Here is a 21,358-nt window from a genome sequence, read left to right on the forward strand (position 1 = left end):
TTACTTACTGTCAAAGAAAGTGAGACTCAAAGAGATGTTAAATAACTTGTCCAGTGTCTTAATTTGACTCTGGGTGTGACTGACCTCAGAGACCGTGCTCTTTACTAAATTACTGAATTACGTGGCCTCTCATTTTGGCTAAAAGTTTTACTTTATCAAACATAGGTGTCGCTAAGGCCTATGTAAATAGGAAGCAGTTCTGGTTTGTGTTATGTTAAAATGTTGAATGAGATTGGGGGTTAAGTGAAAACAGTGTTAGGCCATATAGCTTTGCATTTAAAAACCTCCGAGGGGGCCAGCCTGAATTATTAACTTTTAGAGTAATTGGACTACTGTCTACATTGCCACTTATTTACTCCTGGGTCATGATCAACTGGCGAACTTGTCAGCACTCATTGTTTTCTGATTTTTTTTTTTTATATGTTTATTTGTTTGTCAGAGAGAGCGAGCAAGCACAAGCAGGGGGAGTGACAGGCAGCGAGAGCAAGAAGCAGATTTCCCGCTGAGCAGGGAGTCCTCTGTGGGACTTGATCTCAGGACCCTGGGATCATGATGAGCTGAAGTCAGATGCTTAACCGACTGAGCCATCCAGGCATCCTGTTTTCTGATGATTTAAAATTACCCTTTTAGTGTACAAAGTATGCGTTCTTGGTTTGCTCTTTTCTTCGTCTTTTTCCCCTTTGTAATTAATGAGTTTGACACATTTAATTTGGGGAGTGGCTGCCAAAATGGAAACTGTCATCTTTGTGACACTCATTTTGTAAAACAAATCCAAGAAAGAATTGAAGTAGGCATTGTCATTTCATTTAATCAGTCAGTACACAGTTGTTCAACATCTGTTACACACGCCTTTATGCTATACTGGAGACCAGACCATTCTGTATTAGGAATCATAACATTATTTGAAACTAAGCAGTATGAACCAGGCTCCTTTTTTTTAAAGTTGCCAAAAACATGCTCCTTGAAAAAGGTTGGTTTTTTTGTTTTTTGTGTTTTTTTCCAGGTTATGTAGAATTTCTTCATGTTCTGCTATCGATTTAGAAAAATTAACTGTACATTCTCTTAGAATCCATCGTCCAATCTAATCACTGACCTCAGTATAGACTCTGGTACCGAGCACAGTGTTTTTGTAAATGTCAGGAACAATTGTTTTTTTTTTTCCCTGTTTAATTCTGGCTAACTTTCTTTAAATCCCGTATGTCTTAATGGATAGTGTTGTTTGTGCTTTTATTGTACAGACTGAGGAACTGATCAAAGCTTTGCAGGACCTGGAAAATGCTGCATCAGGGGATGCTACTGTCCGGCAGAAGATTGCGTCTTTGCCCCAGGAAGTGCAGGATGTTTCTCTGTTGGAAAAAATAACAGGTGAGAAGGTAGAGTTTGGTCGAAAGGTGAAGGAAGAGGGACATTTCTCTAATGCATCAAACCCTAGGTCATGCTTTTATCTGCAGATACAGATTTCTTCAATGTGGTATTGGGTTTTGCAAACAGCGTAGCTGTTGAAACAGTCCATGCTTGAGTAGTGATTCTAGGAACTAAGCAGAAATGCAGCATGCCACAACCTGTGGCAATCTTAAGTAAGGTCTGTTGAAAATGAAGGGCAAATTGTGTATGTGATTTGGGGACAGGAGAGAAGACATTAAATTCATGATCCTCTTGCTAACAAAACTTATGATTCAGTGCTGTGTGATTTATACACTGCACACACACACACCCCATAGATGATAGTGCCTTTAATGTCAAGAATGCCAGGTGTATTTTGTTTGCCATGTCATTTTGCCCTCTTGATGATCACCTCCAGTTAAACAGGGAGGGACACGTAATATTATTCCTGCTATATGCATGGGAATTGAAAGGAAGGAGTGAAGCACGAGCTAGTATTCATAGAGAATTCTCTGTGTCAGATACTTCTCTTTGTGATAACCTTTTGAGGTCCCTGACTATATATCCCCATATTGCATAGAAGGAAATTGAGGCTTTTGAAAGGTTAGGTGTCTTCGGGCAAGATTGTCGTCTCCATTTTCTTCACGGCATTTGATCACTTCATGTTTCTGTGTCCCATTTTGGTAATTCTTGCAATATTTCAAACTTTTCTACTATATTCCTTGTGATTAGTGACTAGGACTCACTGAAAGTTCAGGTGATAGTTAGCATTTTTTAGCAACAAAGTATTTTTTGATTACAGTGTATACTTTTTTTTTTTTTAAGATTTTATTTATTTATTTCACAGACAGAGATCACAAGTAGGCAGAGAGGCAGGCAGAGACAGAGAGAGGGGGAAGCAGGCTCCCTGCTGAGCAGAGAGCCCAATGCGGGGCTCGATCCCAGGACCCTGGGATCATGACCTGAGCCGAAGGCAGAGGCTTTAAACCACTGAGCCACCCAGGCGCCCCTATACTTTTTTTTTTTTTTTTAAAGACCTAGTGCTCTCGCACACTTAGTAGAACAGTATAGTGTAACCATAACTTCTATATGCATTGGGAAACCAAAAAAACTTATTTGACTCCTTTATTGTGACGTTTGTTTTATTGCAGTGGTCTGGAACTGAACCTGCAATACCTCCGAGGCACACCTCTATTTTAAAGGTGGTTGGGGAAAACCTTTCTGATGAGATGACCTTTGATCAGAGGCCCCCAAGATTAGGAAGCAAGCCGTGAGGATATCTGAGGGAAGCAAGTGCCACCCAGACAGAGGGTACAGGCCAAGTAAAGACTTCAGGTCAGGAGCATGCTTAGCTGCAGGACACAGCTCGGAGGCAGTCTCGATCCTACAGGCACCATCTGGGCTCATTCTTCCTTCCCCAGCTCCGGCAGGTGGACCCTCCTGTCTGTCAGTCCTTCCACCTTTTCTCAGCCTCCACTCCCCTCCGGCCTTACTTTCTTCTCTACTTAGCACAGAGTCTTTATAATTGCTCCCTTACATATGCCCTCAGTCTCTGTTTTTCCTCTTTCCTCTTCACTGTAGTCTAGCAAAACTCCAGCTTTTCTCTTGGCTCATTCCAACTTTTGAGGTTATTATAGTGATCAACTCATTTATTCTTACTATCAGAATTAATAGTCTGTAAAAATTGGGAGCAAATTAACAGAAAGCTAGTAACGTATGTGATTTTATTTATCTGTTTTCACTGACCTAAAGGTCTCATATCTCATAGCCTTTTTTCTTTTTTTTTTAAGGTCTACTTATTTATTTGCGAGCGAGAGAGTAAGTGCAAGGGGAGGCATGGGGGGTCTGGGGCAGAAGAAGAGGGAGAGAGGATTTCAAGCAAACTCCCCAATGAGCCCGATGTAAAGCTCTATCCCATGACCCTGAGATGATGACCTAAATCAGGAGTTGGACCTTAACCAACTGACCCACACAGGCGCCCCACTTTTTAAAAATTAATAAATTTATTTTGATTTTTTTTTAAGATTTTATTTATTTACTTGACAGAGATCACAAGTAGGTGGAGAGGGAGGCAGAGAGAGAGAGAGAGAGAGGAGGAAGCAGGCTCCCTGCTGAGCAGAGAGCCAGATGTGGGGCTTGATCCCAGGATCCTGAGATCATGACCTGAGCTGAAGGCAAAGGCTTTAACCCACTGAGCCACCCAGGGGCCCCTTTATTTTGATTTTTAATTGCAATAAAATACACCTAATTTACAATCTTAACCATTTTTAAGTGTACACTTCAGAAGCTCTAAGCACATTCACATTATTATGCAGCCAGTTTCCAGAACTCTTTTTGTCTTGCAAAACTAAAACTTTATACCCATTTAATAACAACTCAGTTTCCCCCCTCGGCCACCTTTCCTAAATCCAGCTTTGCCTCTGTTCTTTCCTGGACCCGCCCAGGTGGGTGTGGCTGGGAAAACAACACCCCTAAGCTGACTTTTCTTCCCACTTCTGTGGGTGAACAGAAGTTCACCTGCCTGTTTGTCAGCCCTGTTCCTTCTCATTGCTCAAGGACAGTACTCCAGCAGTTGTCCATGTTTTCCCTCTACTGGCTCATGTTGCACAGCACAAAAACATGTACTTTTCTTCCCACAGGGGAAAAACTTTTTTTCTTGACCCATATGTTCCTCTAGTTACTGCCTTATTTCTCTGTTCTTTGTAATAAAACATTCTAAATAGAGTACCTGTGCTTATTTGTCTCCTTTTCTCCTCTTCCCATTCTCTTTTGGTTCTGCTTTACTGAAGCTGCTCTGATCAGTGTTGTTGATGATTTCCTTCCATGTTGCCAGTTCGGGGGTGAATTTTACCCAATATTTACTTGTGGTTGTCGTGACTTGATCTTAGTAGCGTTTGGCCCAGTTGGTCATTTCTTCTGATTTGGTGCAGTAGACAGAATAAAAACACCCCGACCAACCCAGACATCTGTGTCCTAATCCCCAGAACCCGTGAGTGTGTAATCTTCCCTGGCAGTAGGGTCCTTACAGGTGTGATGAAGTTACGGATCTTGAGGTGGGGAGGAGTATCCTGGATGATTCAGGTGGGCCCTGTCTAGTCACAGGGTCCTTCTGAGAGGGAGGCCAAAGGGCAGTATAGAGAAGGAGATAGAACCCTGGAAACAGTCTTTGCTGAGATGCATTTTGAAGGTGGAGGAAGAGGCCATGATAATAAATGCTAAGATAATACAGTTGTGTTATTTTCAGCTACTTAACTGGTGATAAATCTGTTGTAGCAGTGGCAGCAGCAGGAAAGTAGGACTCTTTCCTAGCTTTCCTCACCGCCCTCTGGCTGTAGCTCTGTAGTCTCCTTGGCTAGTTTCTTCACTCCTCTGTTACCTCTTAATGTTTAGTATTTAGCACTCTTCTCTAGTTAGTTTCACTGACAGTTCCTCTTATCCAGGTTGATAACTTTAAATAATTTTTAGGCTAATAATTCCCTCATTTATATCTCTGTTGTTGACTTGGCATTTGAACTTGAGACTCCTACATCTAGCCTTCTGCTTAGTGTTAATAGTTGATTGTCTCAAAAACCATTTCATACTTGCCCTGTCTGAAACCAAACTTGATATCTTCTCTCCAAAATTCATTGCTCTCACGGTCTTCCCCTTATCGGTAGATGAGCCCCTCATCATTCCTGTTGATCAGGACCAAAACCAGTGTCTGACCCCAGTGTCTGATACTGTCACCACTTCCATGGCTACTACCTGGCGCAAGTCACCAACAACTTCACTGGGATTATTGTAGTTGTTTCCTCTTTGGTCTCCCTGCTTCCTCCTTATCTCCCACCCCTAGCCATCGCTCTGTTCTTCACATAACCAAAATAACCAGAGTGATCTATTCAAATGGAAGTCAGTGCTCAGAGCACTCCAGTTATATGGGCTCCTTGCCAGGCACTTTCCCCTTCTAGGGCTTTGCACTTGCTGTTTCCTCTGCTTGGAATGATCTTGCCCGAATAGTCACGTACACATGGCTTGTTCTCACTTTTTCCAGGCCTTGCTTTACATACCATCTCAGGGAAGCATATCCTGACCACCACACTTAAAAGTCCAGTTCTCCCTCTGAATGCCCCATGCTTTCTCCTCTGCCTTTTTTTTCCCCTAGAATTCTGATCTTCAGCTGATGAACAAGTAAAATGTACTATATTGTTTCTCTTCTTATCTGAGAATGTAAACTCCTTGGGACAGAGAGTTTTTGTCCTTTGTGTCCCCTTTTGCTCTGAGAGCCTAGAATGATGTTGGGCATAATAGAAGCCCACATATTTATTCTGCTAATTAGATGGTTTGGGGCATAGCAGTCCAATTAGAGTGGGTTAAGTGACAGTGGTAGGAGAGGAGGTGGGTACCAGGGTACCAGGTGGGTTCCAGGAAAATGGTCAGCTCTCCTGAGGAGTTCTGTAAAGGAGGCAGGGAAATGGGGCAGTAGCCAGAGAGTGACATGTGGACAGAAGGTAGAGCAGCATATTTGTATGCTGATGATAGTGCTGGTGGAAGAGAAGGAAGTTGAGAGGTGTGGGGAGTCACAAGGGACAGTCACAGCAGCAGAATCTTGGAGTGAGCAAGAGGGAATGGGATGCCCTTGCTCTTGGTTTCAAAGCACTGATCTACTCTTTTGACCCTTAAAAGCCTTTCTAAAAATACTGTGTGTGTGTATAATATGTACATATATATACACTTATATATATGTACATATTATTAGAGCTCTAATTTCACCAGATCCACATGAAATTAATTTTTTCATTACTTTTCTAATATAGATCATTCTTTTATCACTTATTCTCATTTCTTAATGTTGAGCTTTGTTCACCTCTTTTCCAAGGATATCCTCTCTTATACTTTGATACTTCAGTACAGTTTTTTCCCAAACAGTGAGTTACAGCCCATTAATTGGATGTGAAATAAGTCTGGTAAGTAATGATGAAAATTAAAACAGACAGACAAACACAGAGTAGAAGATGGAACACTTTGCACATCGTAAGGATAAGTGTTGTTTTATGAAACTTTCGTTTCTTTTTATGTGTTTGCATAAAGGGTGTTTCTTCCTGTGGGTCGTGTTTAAAGAATTTGAAAGAATGTCAGTTCTTCTCAGACCCCATATTTTCTTGAATGGAAGAAGAGAGCTCCTTCCCAGGTTCAAGACTTATTACATGGTATAAGGGGCAGAGTCCTATTTCAGAGACATTTTAGATCCATTTTACAGACATGGTTTTGAGTCCCAAATCCTCTGCTAACCACATGGTATCAAACCTGTCCTATAGCTTTTATTTGGTCTTAGTTTCCACACCCAAGAAATGAGTGCTTGCTTTTGTATTTCAGAAGAACATGTGAAGGATTCTTAACAAAATAGTATGAAAACGCTTTCGAAACTCTCAGAGGCAAGGAAAAATTATTTCATGTATGACTATGACCTTAAATATTTCTGTTTGTTTTGTCTGTAGAGCTTTTTCAGGAATAGGCATTTAGAAATCCTTTGCAAGATTTTCCTCCTTGTACAATTGCCTCACATCAGGTAATTCAGAGATGTCCTGTCTTGTTAACAGGAGTGAGTGCCTTTGGATTTCTCTGTCAGCCCATCCATTGTTTGTCTACAGGTTCTGGCTTATTCTTGGACTCTGTACATTGGGAGAGAAACTGTTAGCCTCCCCCAGAAATGTTTGCAATCATGCCTGTGTGATTTCTATATTGTCTCTGTTTTTTGGTCTCATTTGTACATAGACAAAGAGGCAGCTGAACGTCTTTCAAAAACGGTAGATGAAGCATGTCTGTTACTAGCAGAATATAACGGGCGTCTGGCGGCAGAACTGGAAGACCGGCGCCAGCTGGCTCGGATGCTGGTGGAGTACACCCAGAACCAGAAAGATGTTCTGTCAGAAAAGGAGAAAAAACTAGAAGTGAGTACCTGCCGAGGCAGACCCAGGCTGCCCAAGTTTCCCTTCCTATAGTCCGCAGCAAGAGGTTTCTTTGTGCTTTCGTTAACATATTTTTTTTGTCTTTTAAAAACTAATGAGTTGAGAAGATCCACCAGATATTATAATCATTTGAACTGAGTTGAAAACAAGTCCTGTTTTTGTGTGTCCAAGAAAGAACAAACCGGAATGCAAGAAGCATTGAAACCTTAAAGCATTTAGGATCTTAATACTACTTTAGTTTGAACTCACATTAAAAAAAAATTGTAGATCGAAGTACGAAAAGAACAGGTGGTTGGCAAAACCGAAGCATGTGTTTTTGGTAGGATTTGGAAAATACTTAAAATTGTCTTTCTTTTAGGTTATATTGAGATTTCTGACCCGTACGCCATGGTTAAAGCCAGAAAGTAGTCTGCCTGTCAGCTCTGTCTGCAGTCAGTTCTAAAACTTCACAGTAGTGCTTGTGGAGTCCAGTTCTCAAACTGCTGAGAAGGTGCTACTTTCTACCCTGAGTTGACATTAGCCTGAATGCCCTTGGGGAGGGGCTTTAGAACTAGTTCCTTACCCTGCATTTATTTGGCTTTGTAATGAAGTACACGGTGGTTTTACATCAGTGCTTGCGTAACACAGCCGGCGGTATGGACATTTGGGAACCTTTGCTTGCCCCAAGCTGCTGGTGGTTACAGGGGTCAGGACAGTTTTCAGTCAGAGAATCTGTTATATATCACAGGAAGCACCAGAGTAGGTACAGGGGGGAGGGGATAGTCCCCCCTCCCCACCCCAGTACTCAAGAAACATGTTCTCTGACACAGAGGGAGGGAAACGGAGCTAGTCCTGTGGCTGAGATTACCGTCTTTGCTTTTCCACGCAGTTAGCAACTTGAGGAGGGCAAGCATTGACGGGCACTTTTGACCCTATCCTTACCTGCAGTGATTACAGGAGCAGGGCTGGGTAGTGGTTGGGGGAACTTCATGAGCCAGTCTGGAAGTGGAAGATGGGAAATGGTTGTGAAAGTAGTATGGCTTAGATTTAGAAATCGACACTGACCAGAAATCCTAAAGGGAGTTTCACAGGCAATACCAGACGGTCATTTATCTGAAATGCTCATCTTTCACTGAGGAAGCATTTTCAGCACTGTGCCCCGGGACTAATAAGAGAGTGTAATTAATGATTCTGGTTGTAAGTCACCATGCCATCTGTTGAACTGCCCCTTGGCGACACATTAAGGGCTTTCTCTGATCTGTCAGACATTGATTATCATGAGCAGCTGTTGTTGGGTGGAACGTGGCAAGCTACCATAGAGGACAGAGTCTTTGAGAAGGAGATTGGGTTGGTAGAGTGGATTAACTCTTTATTTCCCTTCCTCACAGTTGCACTTGGCTCCCTGTGTTTTCTTGGGGAATCATTCTGGTTTCTTTGGAACCAGTGGTTTGTGAGATGCTATGAAACATCATTAAGCACGGAGATGGATCAGAGATTTGGGTCTGTTCTGTAGCTATAGTCCAAATTCCTCTGCTCATCTGGGCATTGGGGTTCCATTGCTTAAGAATCAGAACAGGAGGCTACCATTGCTGGAAAGTACAGATTCTGAGCTAAAGGTCCTTTCTTTTCTCAAACCATGTCACTTAGCCATTTGAACAAAACCATTCACTGTAAAAATGAAGCTAAATTTGCTTGTTTAAAAACAAAAGACTAGATACAAGGTAAGATGTTGAGATCTGGCTAGTTTTTTTCTTTTTTTTTTTTTAAGATTTTATTTAACAGACAGAGATCACAAGTAGGCAGAGAGGCAGGCAGAAAGAGGAGGAAGCAGGCTCCCCACTGAGCAGAGAGCCCGATGTGGGGCTCGATCCCAGGACCCTGGGATCATGACCTGAGCTGAAGGCAGAGGCTTTAACCCACTGAGCCACCCAGGCGCCCCTGGCTAGTTTTTTTCTTTATCCATGTTTGCTGGCTGCTCTCTAGAATTTATGATTTTTCTCTCCTATTCGGGAATAGACTGGTCTCACTCTACCATACCCTCATGGCAATGGCAAAACTTGAGAAGTATGTGCTGCTTGAAAGGTGATGCGTTACCACTGTGAATCATTTTCAGGCCTCGCAGTCTCTTGTTGAGGAGGGCTGTCGTGAAGTATGCTTGTTCTTTTAACACTCACTTTGTAATACTCGTAGTCCTTATTTTAAAATTGCCATATCAGAATGTAAATGAAATCTTTTTTTTAATCCTGTCATTACCTTTAATGTATGAACATTGAATTCTTAGAACTCTGGAAATGTAATGATTTGCTTGAGAGCCTGTTTTCTTCCCAAAGTTCTAATTTGTTAACAGATAAGTTTTTCTCCTCCCCCTCTTCACTCCCCTTTTTAAGTTCATCTCTTCCTTCATGTAACGAGCATACCTTTTTGTCTTTCACTTAAGAATCTTATGTTTGATTTCTGGGTGGCTCCTAAGCTTTGGAATAGGGATTTGGAGCCAAGAATGATTTAGGTGAGGGCATGTAGGAGGGGGCAGTTGCAGCTCACAGAGAGAGATTGTGTTTCTGCCCTCAAGGAAGTCATGAACAGCTTCAGTGAACATAAAAGCAAACCAGGGGATTATACATAATGTAGATTAAGGAGGCAGTTGGCCACTCTGATTGTGGTTTAAGGTCAAATCCTAACTTCCTGGAAGGTAATAAAAGGCTTTTTGTAAAAGGAAATCGCAAGTGAAGAAGAGAAATATATTTATAAATGGGAAAGCCAGACCGGAGCAGACAAATGTGTGAAGAAAGAAAAAAAACCAGAAGCGGTGGGAGGGAAGTGCCCCAGTGCTCCAATGGGAACCAGGCTCTGTACTCTTTAAGGAGCTGCTTATTCATGAATAAAGTCCACACAGCCGGTGCCAGCCAGATGTCCAAAGATGAGCAAGGTGTGCTGTCTTCCCTCAAGGAGCTCACACTCTACTGGGGGAGAAACAGCAGCGAATGGAGAGTTAGAATGTGAGAAGTAAGGGGAATATCATAGTTCACTGTCTGAGTAATAACAACACTAATTTGGTCAGAAGTTTATTTACAATATGAGAGAATTATCAAACACATGGGCAGTTTCTGAACCCTGTAATACCCTTCAGCAGATCTTCTGAAGTCTGCTGGCCTTTGTGGTCTCATGCTCTTTGCACTGCCAGGAACAAAATTTTTCTCAATAAATATTTGTGCGTGAAATTTCCATCAGTCAATGTACTCTTTTTGTTTTTGGTTGTTGTTTATTTATTTATTGTGGTTGGGTGAAAAGGTTTGACAAGTCTGATTTAATTTGTGGTAAAGAAAGGTGACTTTTTGGTAGAAACTCCTATGGTTTTTCTCATTTGTGCTTTTTTCCCCCTTTAAGTAGAACCATGGTTCATTTTGAGATGACGGGGTTTTGTTTTTTATCCATTCTTTTGTTTTTGTTTTTTTTTTGCCTCTGTTTCTGGATGTTAGCCTTCAGCCTTCCCCTTAAACTCCAGGCAGGGTTAGAAGGGGGCTGCTTCAAATCTATTTGCACCACTTTTGTCACCAATGTGAGAAAATCTAGAAATGGGAAGGAGGGCATGTGGAAGGAAGCACAAATGGTAGCCTCGAAGTGGTTAAGAAGTTTGGAGGGTACAGAAGAAAGCTAAATCAAAAAGGTGAGGCCAAAGGTACCAGAAAAGCCTCCAGACTTCAGATCTTAGAGCAAAGGGAAAGTTTGTTCCTGGTAGACAGAGGTGACCGTTAGCCCAGTTGTGTGTTAGAAGCTCAGAAACCATGTCAGAATGTTGGACTTCCTGTCTTGTCAGTTTGGATAAAAGCACGATGTGGGTATGTTTGTCTGAGTGATCAGGGCATGTGGGGGGAAGGGGAATGGACAGAGGGAGGGAAAAGAGATCTATTTGTACAAACAATGGAGGGAAAAAAATCGAAAAGGAGCAGGTACTCGCTGTTTTACTACCATAATATATCAGTTATTTTCATTCACATTTTAGTGTTTGGTTGTCATTTCTGAAAAAAAAAAAAAGAGTCATTGGAACTTTCATAGGAATCGCACTGAATCTCTAGATTGTTTTGGGAACTATTGCCATTTTAACATTCTTAACTTCCAATCCACGAACACAAGATTTCTTTCTGTTTACTTAGATCTTTTAAAATTTCTGCTGCAGAATTTAAGAAAGCATGCAGGAGGCCCGCTACCTGGTGCATTTGCCATTACAAAAGCCCCGTTTAGGTGCCACGAATACCAGGGACCACAAGAGAGGGCATTAGTGTGTGCGCCTTTTCGTAGATATGTGTCCCCCCATGTTTACGGAGCGTGCGTACCGATGCATGTGTGCTCAGCAAAGCCACCAAGGCACAGCCATGACAGACAGCCTCACTCTTTGCTCAAAATGAAGTGGCACGTTGAGGCCTGGCTGTAAGTCATTAACAGGACTGTTGAGCTGGATGGAACTTTAGACATCGTGGAATCTGACTTCTGAATTATTGAAGAAATTCAGACTCAGAGAAGGGAGTTTGCCACAGACCAGGAATAGAATCCAAGGCAGACATCTGGTAACTTTCCACCAGGTTTGTGTTTTCCTTTGTTGTTGTTTTGTTTATTTTAAATTTGATTCCATCAGGTCAGCAGCCGGAAGGCATCCTACATAGAAGAGCAACCAAAGTTGAATCATTGCAACAATCCCCAAGAACCTTGTTTTAGAAAAATGCCATCTTCTGTAGGGGGATTAAAATAGTTGTATGAAGCACTTCCGAGTGGCCTCTGAGAAGACCTTTTTAAGGTTTGAGAGGGCCAGCTCTGCCACCGAGGTTCTACATACCCTTCTGGCTGTGACTATACATGCTTTGGGGACGTGAGGGTGATTGGCTCATTGAACTTGGGGCTGCTGCTTCTCCCCAGCTTGGCACCTCCCCCTTGGCCATAACGAATACTCGGGAGTAGAGCCTTCTACTTGAGACAGCACAGCTGGGAAGGGGGAAATGGCCCAGGATCTAACACTGCCTTGTGACTCTTCGTATTTCTGTTTGCAGTTTGGTTATAACAACTTGAGAAATTCTTTGGCTGCAGCTGAGAAGGTACTAAACCAAACTGACGGCCTTCTGTTGTTTCTGGCAGCATCGGCCCCTCCCTGCAGGGTACATATGGTTAAAAGCATTTATTTCAATAATGGGATAGGCAATAGGTGGAGATAAATCCATTTTTTGTCAACTTTGGAGTAAATTCTTTTTCTCATGATACTCAAAGCCAGTATCTCATTGTCCATTCCTGTAAGGGCAGATGGGAGCCAGTGATCTAATTCTCATTTTAGATGAGAATACAAAGCTCAGAATGTCTATGAGGAGTTCAGAGTCACAGAGGAAGTCAGTGAGAACCAGAACCCTAATCTGACTCCTGACCCTAGTCGTCATCTGCAGTGTGCCCCTGGGAGCTGAGAGGCCCCCGCCTAGACTGCCTCTCACAGCCCTGCCTAGCCTGGCCCCACCTGCTCGCAGTCCTCTACACTCACTGCCCTTCCTTAGCAGATAATTCTTTTCCTCCCCAGAGTCGCGGTGCTGTCAACACCATGGGCTGTTCCAGCCATTGTTGAAAAGGTCAGTCTACTCACACTGCTCCAGGGACCCCACAGAGGGTTTACACTCACATCCTTCCCCACACAGCAGCTCGTGGCTCGCCCCCTGCTTCTTCACCCGTGCTTTGAGATGGGAGCCTCCCCCCTACAAAGTTTCCTTCCAACGAGTGGGGACTTTTCTTGAATTTTGTGGTTCTGCAAGTAATTTGGAGTTTAGAGGCTGTGTCCTTGAAGTCCTTCCATTCTTTTCAGTTGCTGCCAACCCTTACACTCAGGTTCGATTTGTAGCTGGAGCTTTTACCTGTGAGGTTGCGTGCACACAACGCACTCGCGTGGGTAGGGAGTGGGTAGGTAGGTGCTCATGTGTGTATTTTTTAAATGTTATCTTGTGAAGGGGGGCAGAGAATGCCTCGTTATAACCGTTCTAATGTACTTCACTGTACTTGGTGACCTAAGGGCATGGTTCGCCAACACTTGAGGCTTCACATTAAAGAACTGACATGATTTCAAAGCTCTCCCAGCTAGAATTCCATACGTTTAGTCATAGCATCATTTCCATACTTATAGCCCAGCTTTTGGCGATTCCTCCTGTTTTCCAGAATAGCTCCACTGAGTTTCAGCTGGTGTGTGTAGCACTACTTTTTTGTATTTACAAAGTACATATACATGTTAAGTCAAAACAGCATCTGGGCCCCTAGTCACTGCTTGCCTGCTAGAACATTCATTCTTATGCAACTGTTGGTTCTTTATTTCTGTTTTTCTGATTACAAGCACATCACAGGGAAGCTTAGAAAATAAGTATAAAAAAATTATAATCGCACTATCCAGAGAACTTTTGATTTTGGTATGTTTCCTTTATTTTTTCTTCAATTATATATATGTATGTATGTGTGTGTGTGTGTGTATATATATATATATATATTTTTTTTTTTTTTTTTTTTTTTTTTTTAAAGATTGTATTTATTTATTTGAGAGAAAAAGAGAGTGAGCCAGGAGAGGAGCAGAGGGAGAGGGCCAAGCAGACTCTGAGCTAAGTGTAGAGCCTGACATGGGGCCTGATCCCACAACCCTGAGACCATGACCCAGTGGCCCCCCAAGCCAAGACCAAGAGCCAGACGCTCAACCAACTGAGCCCTCCTGGCACCCTTTTTCTACAATTTTAAAATTAAAGTGATCATAATACATGGACAATTTTCTGTCATGCTTTTTTTAAAAAAACTTATTAACAGAAACCCGTGTAAACATTTTAAATGGTTGCTTGAACACTATAGTTGGATAATCAGTGATTATTTTTATTGAGTATGTTTTTGTTTTGTTTTGTTTTTACTTTGGGCTAACTTCCAGTATGGGAGTATTTGCTTCCTGTAAGTTTCAAAAAATGGATTATGGGTGTATGTGTAAATGCCTGCTTGTCTTTTTTTTTTTTTTTTTTAAAGATTTTATTTATTTGTCAGAGCGAGCACAGGCAGACAGAGTGGCAGGCAGAGGCAGATGGAGAAACAGGCTCCCGCTGAGCAAGGAGCCCGATGTGGGACTCGATCCCAGGACACTGGGATCATGACCTGAGCCAAAGGCAGTGGCTTAACCAATTGAGCCACCCAGGCGTTCCCTTCCTGCTTGTCTTTTAAGTACGCTTAAGTTTATATATTTCAAGGTCTTTGCCACTAATATGCTTTCCTACCTTAGGAGTTCTTGCTCTTCCAAAGCATCTTCGGCAGCCTGGCGCTTCATAGAGCTTTAGAGATGGATAGATAGGACGTACAGATATCCATCCCCAAGTTAAGCATTAATCATTGTTCTGTGAAGAAATGAACATCGAATAGTTTAGGTAGACAAATGGGGCTCTCTTCTGGGTTTTAAGTTATGTTTACGTATGAAACAGCCATGAGAAATAGCAGCTACTTCTTATTATAACACTGACTTGAGGGAGCATCGTTTTGAGAGCAGGTTCAGATTACAGAAATTTGAGCCCTAGTGTCTAAATGTCTGATCCAATGGATACGTGTCATTTTGAGCAGAGATCTATTTTAGTCTTTAGGAATGTTCCTACTACTGTTAAGGTAGGCCTTCACCCACTTCCAGTCGCAATTGTTGTAGAAAATAAAATTGGATTGTGTCATACTTTGCAATCTTGGAAGTTCCATTTCTGACTTTTGTTTTTATTTCTATAAGATACAGAGCTTGAATTAAGATTAGAAAGTCTTTTCCTACATTTACAGCTAAAAGTGTTCGTGGTTGTAATCGGGAGTCAGAATGAAACCTTTGCACATGAAGCCCATGAGCTCCCAAAGGTGTGACGTGCTTCCTGTGAAGAGGGGAAGATACCAGCTGTCATGATGACTTTGCAAGCCTCCTTGTTTTTGCTCTTATTCAGATTCCTTAAATATCTTCAGGGAAAAGTGTGGACAACTCTCTTGCTTAATCCATTCATTAAGTACTTGGAGAACTTTAAGCAGGGTAACTTTGCAATTTTAAACTCAACAAAAATTTACCAACAGCCTTCTGAGCATTCTTGGGGTTTGGATAGTGATTAATGGACTCAGTCCACTTTTTCTTCAAAATGTCTGGTTTGATGTATTTGGTGCTTTTCTGGGTCCTTTTATTTTGCTCATCATGTTTCTGTTCTATGAGGCATAGACTTGCATAGACTTGCTGGGAGTTATTCCTGTGGGTATCCTTTACCCCAGTAACAGTGCAGTGACGAGGATCTGTAGTCACCATTCCAGGCTTTCTCTGGCGTTCTCTGTTGAGGCCATTGGTCCTCGAAGCCTTTTATCTTTGGTGTGGTTTGTCATTTATAAAACAGTGACGTTACCCTCACCTGCGGCAGATGGGCTCTACTAACACTTGTCTACCCTGAAGCTGTTGGAGCCTGCCTTTCCTTATCACATGGAGCCTTGAGGGGCACTTTATTTTCCTTTCTGGCAAAGAATTCTCCAGTAGACTGGCTACAGGTGCCCTTCTCCACAGGTAGCATGCGTTGCTTCTCTAATATTAAACAGAACAGCAACATTCACATGAGCACACTCTCACTGTCCCTTTTCACCTACCTTATTTTCTCTCGCTGCCTTTACTTCTGAACCCACTGCAGCTTGGCTTGCATATCTACATTCTGCTCAAGTGGCCATCTTCAGAGTCTGCCACCACTGGGTCCAGACTCAGATGCCAAGATACCTATCCCCACCCCCACTGTCTTTTGTTTCCTTTGCTCTTTTTGGGCCTCTCTGGAGCTCTGGAACTGTTCATTACCCTTTATGTGTTTTCCTTCTCTGGGTTCTGTTCCAGTCTTATTTTTTTGTGTGTTAGTAAGCTTTTCTCCAACCCCGCCCTATATATGTTGGTATTCCTTTAGCCTTTTTCTCATTCTGTCCTTGCGTGACACACAAAGTGGCTTCAGCTCCCACCTGCGTGCTGATGGCTTAAATCTAGATCTTTAGCCCAGACCCTGCCTTGTGCTTCAGACCCATATATCTCCACAGACACCTCAGATGTCATATGGCCAAAACAGACTGTCCTCTTCTTCTAACCTTTCCTTTCCTTCTCTTTCCCTTTCTTGGAGAATGGCATGGCCATTTGTCAAAAGCGGACACCGGAGCTCATCCAGTGTCACTCCCTGTCTGTCCGGCCTCCAAGATGGGTCAGTTCAGCCTCCTCTTATCCCAGTCTTTCCCTCAGCCCCTGTGCTGCACCTCTGCCTGACAGCCTCTTTGATTTTCATTTCCGTTTTTCTTGACTCTGTCCCCTCCTCTTCCTGTGTCTCCACACCCACCACCTTAGCCCGCACTGCCACCCCTCCTCCCCTGCTCACCTGTCGTAGCCTCTTTGCAGACCCGCCTGCATTTGTTCTGTGTTCTGTAACTCATTCTTCACATGGCAGCCTTGTGATTCTTTTCCAAGATGGAGCTCTGAGCAGGTCATTCCCCTGTATAGACATTTGAATGGCTGCCCCTAGTTCAGGGAATATAAGCTCAAATCCTCGCTGTTCCTGCCACATGCTCCGTGCCCCACCGCATGGTTTGCCCCTGCTGACCTCATCAGCCCTCTCTCTTAACACGTTCCACTGCATTTTGTCTGTGCTGGCCTATCCGGTCTCCGACTTTCTATGTGCTGCTCCCCCTGTTTAGAACACTCTGCCCACTTTCCTTCCCTCTCTTTACCTTGTTGATTCCTGTTTCATCATTTATATTCCATGTCAAACGATACTTCCCCGAGACCCTACCCTGTAAAACCAGGTTTCTTTCTTCCTCCTCCCATAAATACTGTCCTTTCTCCCTATCTTCTTCCTACAGAGCACCACATGGTTTGTTACTCTGTTTATGGATGATTTCGTTATTTCCCTGACCAGACCATAAAATCCTGTCTGGATTGTCACTGTGTCATCCCCATCCCTGTCCTCACGCTCGACACAGTGTCTTCATCTCAGGTGGCAGGTACGGTTGCAACTGAGTTCATCTCTAGGCTAGGTCAGACGCTGTGTCTTTGATAGGGGGACTCCTTTCACATTGATGATGCTCCTGTGAGATCCAGACTTTACTGCTTAGACACATTTCTTCGTCTCTCTCGGCCTTTAGAGTGATGGGACTGGACTTTGTTTGGTATTACCTAGACAGAAAAGTATGTTATTTTTTTACCCATGGTCTTGGAGGTTGAAGGCTCTTCTTTTTTTTTTAAAGATTTTATTTATTAGAGCACGGTGAGGAGGAGAGGTTCCTGCTGAGCACAGAGCAGCCCAGTGTGGGGCTCCCCAAGATGATGGCCTGAGCCGAAGTCAGACGCTTAACAGACTGAGCTACCCAGGTGCCCCCAGAGGCTCTTTCATTTGCTCAAACTAACTTCTAGTAAAGGTGCCAAATTTTCAGGACATACTCAGATGGCTTGTAAGAGGATGGATCTTTGTGTCCCATTGGCACTTTTCTTTTCCTTCCGTTCTGCATGGCTTTTCTGAATATGTAGGTCAGGAAGACTGAGGGCTGCTTATAACAAAAATGTGGGAGTGGTGGTGGTTCTTTCCCCTGAGGGGCTGATTCACACAACAGTTTAGCGTGTACCTGGTCTCATTCAGATTGGGCATCACCCCATGGTGCAGGCAGGGTCTCCATTCCCATCCTAAATGTAAGGATGCCTCGTTCAGCAAGGTCTTCTGTGGTGCATCACAGGCAAGTGGTAGAATAGGATTTGAACTTGGGTTTTCTGATTCCATACTTTCCATCACAGCCATCTTCTGGTGGGAGAGATGCGATATACCCTTAGTCTTTTGGAGGAACCAGGAAATGTTATTTCCCTCCTTTTTTCTTTTTCTTTTTTTTTTTTTTTTTGCGTATGGAAAGAAATTGCTCTTTTCATTCCTTGTAGAGAAAACTATATCCAGTTGTAATGCAGTAATCTACACGCTGCCCCAGCCAGACCTACTAGCACTTAAAATTATAAATGTTGCCTAAAATTATTCTATGTGGAAACTGTCCTTTGCCTTTCTATTTCTACCCTTTGCTTCTTAGCTGCCCTCCAGGAAGACTTGACTCTGTCAGCATTTGGCTCAGAAAGAGAAACCATTGGAAGGCCTGCATCTCTGATGTTTGCACAACATCAGTAACTTGGTTTTCCATAAAAATGGTTGTTAAGAAGGCCAGCTTGTGGGGGCTTTGTTATTTGCATAAAACTTAGATTTTTTTGACATTTGACTTAAAAAAAAAACCCAAAAACTCATTTATTTTTTTGAAAGAGAGCACGAATGGAGGGGAGGAGCAGAGGGAGAGGGAGAGAAAGAATCCTAAGCAGGCTCCACGCTCCACTTGGAGCCAGATGTGGGGCTCAGTTGCACAACCCTGAGATCATGACCTAGCCTGAAATCAAAAGCCGGACACTTAACTAGCTGAGCCACCCAGGCGCCCCTAAGAAAAATACTTAACTATAAATAGTAAATAGTTCTTCTTGTACTAGAATCATGGTTTTACCTGGTTTTATGTAATGAGGGACCCATGGTATGCATGTAAGCATTTTTGGAGAACCCAGGTACATTTTTAAAATAAATCTCTCTCTCTCTCTCTTTTTGGAGGACCCAGGTGCATTCTTAAATCTTTCTCTTGCGGGGCTCAAACTCATGACTGAGATCAAGACCTGAGCCGAGGGGCACCTGGGTGGCTCAGTGGGTTAAAGCCTCTGCCTTCAGCTCAGGTCATGATCTCAGAGTCCTGGGATCGAGCCCCGCATCAGGCTCTCTGCTCAGCAGGGAGCCTGCTTCCTCCTCTCTCTCTGCCTGCCTCTCTGCCTACTTGTGATCTCTGTCTGTCGGATGAATAAATAAAATCTTTAAAAAAAAAAAATAAATAAAGGTGGATATCCTTAAAAAAAAAAAAAAAGACCTGAGCCGAGATCAAGAGTCGGACACTAAACCAACTGAGCCACCCAGATGCCCCAAAATAAATCCTTTTTAAAAGCATTTTACGGACATCTGTTAAATTGTAAATATTTAGCTTTATGAGTACATTAAAGTTGGGAAATTTGCCCAGTCCTAAAATTCACTTTTTTTGTTTCATTTTTATTAATTTTAATTATATATAGACACTATCTTTCTATTCTTCTTCTCTTGCTTCTGCAAATCCCTGTCAGAAGGGAGTTTCTGGGGCACCTGGGTGGCTCAGTTGGTTAAGCGACTGCCTTTGGCTCAGGTCATGATCCTGGAGTCCCAGGATGGAGTCCTGCATCAGGCCCCTTGCTCGGCAGGAGTCTGCTTCTCCCTTTGACCCTCCCCCTTCTCATGCTCTCTCTCTCTCTCTCTCTCTCTCTCAAATAAATAAATAAAATCTTTTAAAAAAAAGGGGGGGGGAGATTTTGCTGTAGCAGTAGAAGCTCCCTTGAACCTTTTGTGTAGAGGGTCTGCTGGGGAGAAAGAAATACCCTGAAGACAAATTGTGGTATAGTTCCAAGTTTGCGAAGCCCCTTCCCATTTGACTTCTCCAATGGATGGGTTGGATCACTCCGAGAACATTCCTCTAATTGTAGCCATTTTGTCATTTTCCCTTCTGGGAAATACTTTGTGTTTACCTTTTTTATGGGTTTAGTAATGGAGACGAGAGGCCGTGAGCTCTGGAGCTGGAGCCGCAACTTCCTCCTTTTCTTCTGTCTTCCCCAGCATCTTACTCAGCAGCTCCAGCCCGGCTGTGGCCCCCTAGAATGTGTCATTTTGAAATGCTGCAGCTGCCACTGAGTCGCCTGGGAGCGGGGAGCTGGCTGGGGGAGAGGTGCAGATCTTCCTGCATAGATTCTCGAAGAGAAGTTAAGAGCGGCATTCTTATTTTCAGTCTGAAGATGTCTATGTTTTCCCTAAAAAGAAAGTGAAAGAAAGAGAAGTGTTGTAGTATAAGTAGAGGCTGTGATTTCTAAGTGGAGCTCCTCTGAGCTTTATTGGCGAGAAGTAATAAGCCTCCTGGCAGGATGAAGAGGTCTGACTTCGGGGTGTGAAATCATTTTAGGGTGAGGGGCAGCTTCCCCTTTCTGCACGGCTCTCAGTCTTCATGCGATGAAGCAGTTCTTTGACTTAAATTCGGTATGGCAGGTCACCTTTAAAACAGGGCCCTTCATAAACTTCTTCGTGCATAATAACCCTTTATGACTCTTAATTGGGAATAGCCGAGCAGTGGGTGGTTTTTATATGCCATATGTCCTATAGCACAACAGGGCCAGATAAAGGAAAACATTGGTCTTGATACTGGAAATCTTGTCTCATCAAATCAAGCCCTTGCCTGTGATGTTCTTTCTAACATAATTTTTCTTACATAAATACTTCCTGGCCAGAAAAAAAATAGATCTGACGATGTTTACATTTTATATCAGTATTTCTTATAGGAGTTGGTTGGAGGAGAAGCTTATAATTTTGTTTGTTTTGAAAAATGAAATTCCTGTAGAAAGGTCACTGCAGTGTCAGTCCCTGTCATTTCTAACCCTCTTATCTCAGAGCTCATCTGCAGCATGTCAGGTCTGGCCTGCTGCTCTTAACCAAAAAAGGCAAAGAATGTGGAGGGCTTGCTCCCTTCAGCCGGTTGTCTTAGTGCTCCATGATGGTCTGTGTTCTCACAGTGTCAGCTGGATCCACAGGAAGCAGGGGGTGTTGGACGCATTTTCTGCTGCAAGTTCAGAGAGTCTGTGGGGCAGGATTCCAGAGCTTTGCCAGGATCATAAATCCTAGGCATTATCTCAGAACTGCACGCTGGGCCTCACCCTCTGCGTTTTAAACATTTCTTGGCAGTCACATGAACCCAGGCAGTTTATCACAGGTGCCCACTTCCCTCTCCCCTTCTCAAGGATCCTGACACAGAAGGTAGCAGCAGCAAGTCTGGTAGCACTCTCGCCTGTTTCATGGTTCCCTGCAGTCTCTCGTGGGAGAGGTAGGGTTTGCTGCGGTAGGTGCATGCAGCCGAATGGTAGCCCGGCCCCTCGCCTCTGCTACCAGCCTGGCACAGATTATGCAGCAGCAGGA

General features: G+C 43.2%; 1 protein-coding gene across 1 annotated transcript in view; it reads left to right on the forward strand.

Annotated features, from left to right (window-relative positions):
* The window catches only part of RPRD1B (regulation of nuclear pre-mRNA domain containing 1B), a 51,843-nt gene that overhangs the window by 22,099 nt on the left and 8,386 nt on the right, over positions 1-21,358 (forward strand). The window contains exons 5-6 of the mRNA XM_047745389.1: positions 1,239-1,365; positions 7,135-7,310. Coding sequence (XP_047601345.1) covers positions 1,239-1,365; positions 7,135-7,310 — 303 coding nt within the window. The remainder of the gene's footprint in view (positions 1-1,238; positions 1,366-7,134; positions 7,311-21,358) is intronic.

Source organism: Lutra lutra, chromosome 9, assembly GCF_902655055.1.
Source record: "Lutra lutra chromosome 9, mLutLut1.2, whole genome shotgun sequence".
Lineage (NCBI taxonomy): Eukaryota > Metazoa > Chordata > Mammalia > Carnivora > Mustelidae > Lutra > Lutra lutra.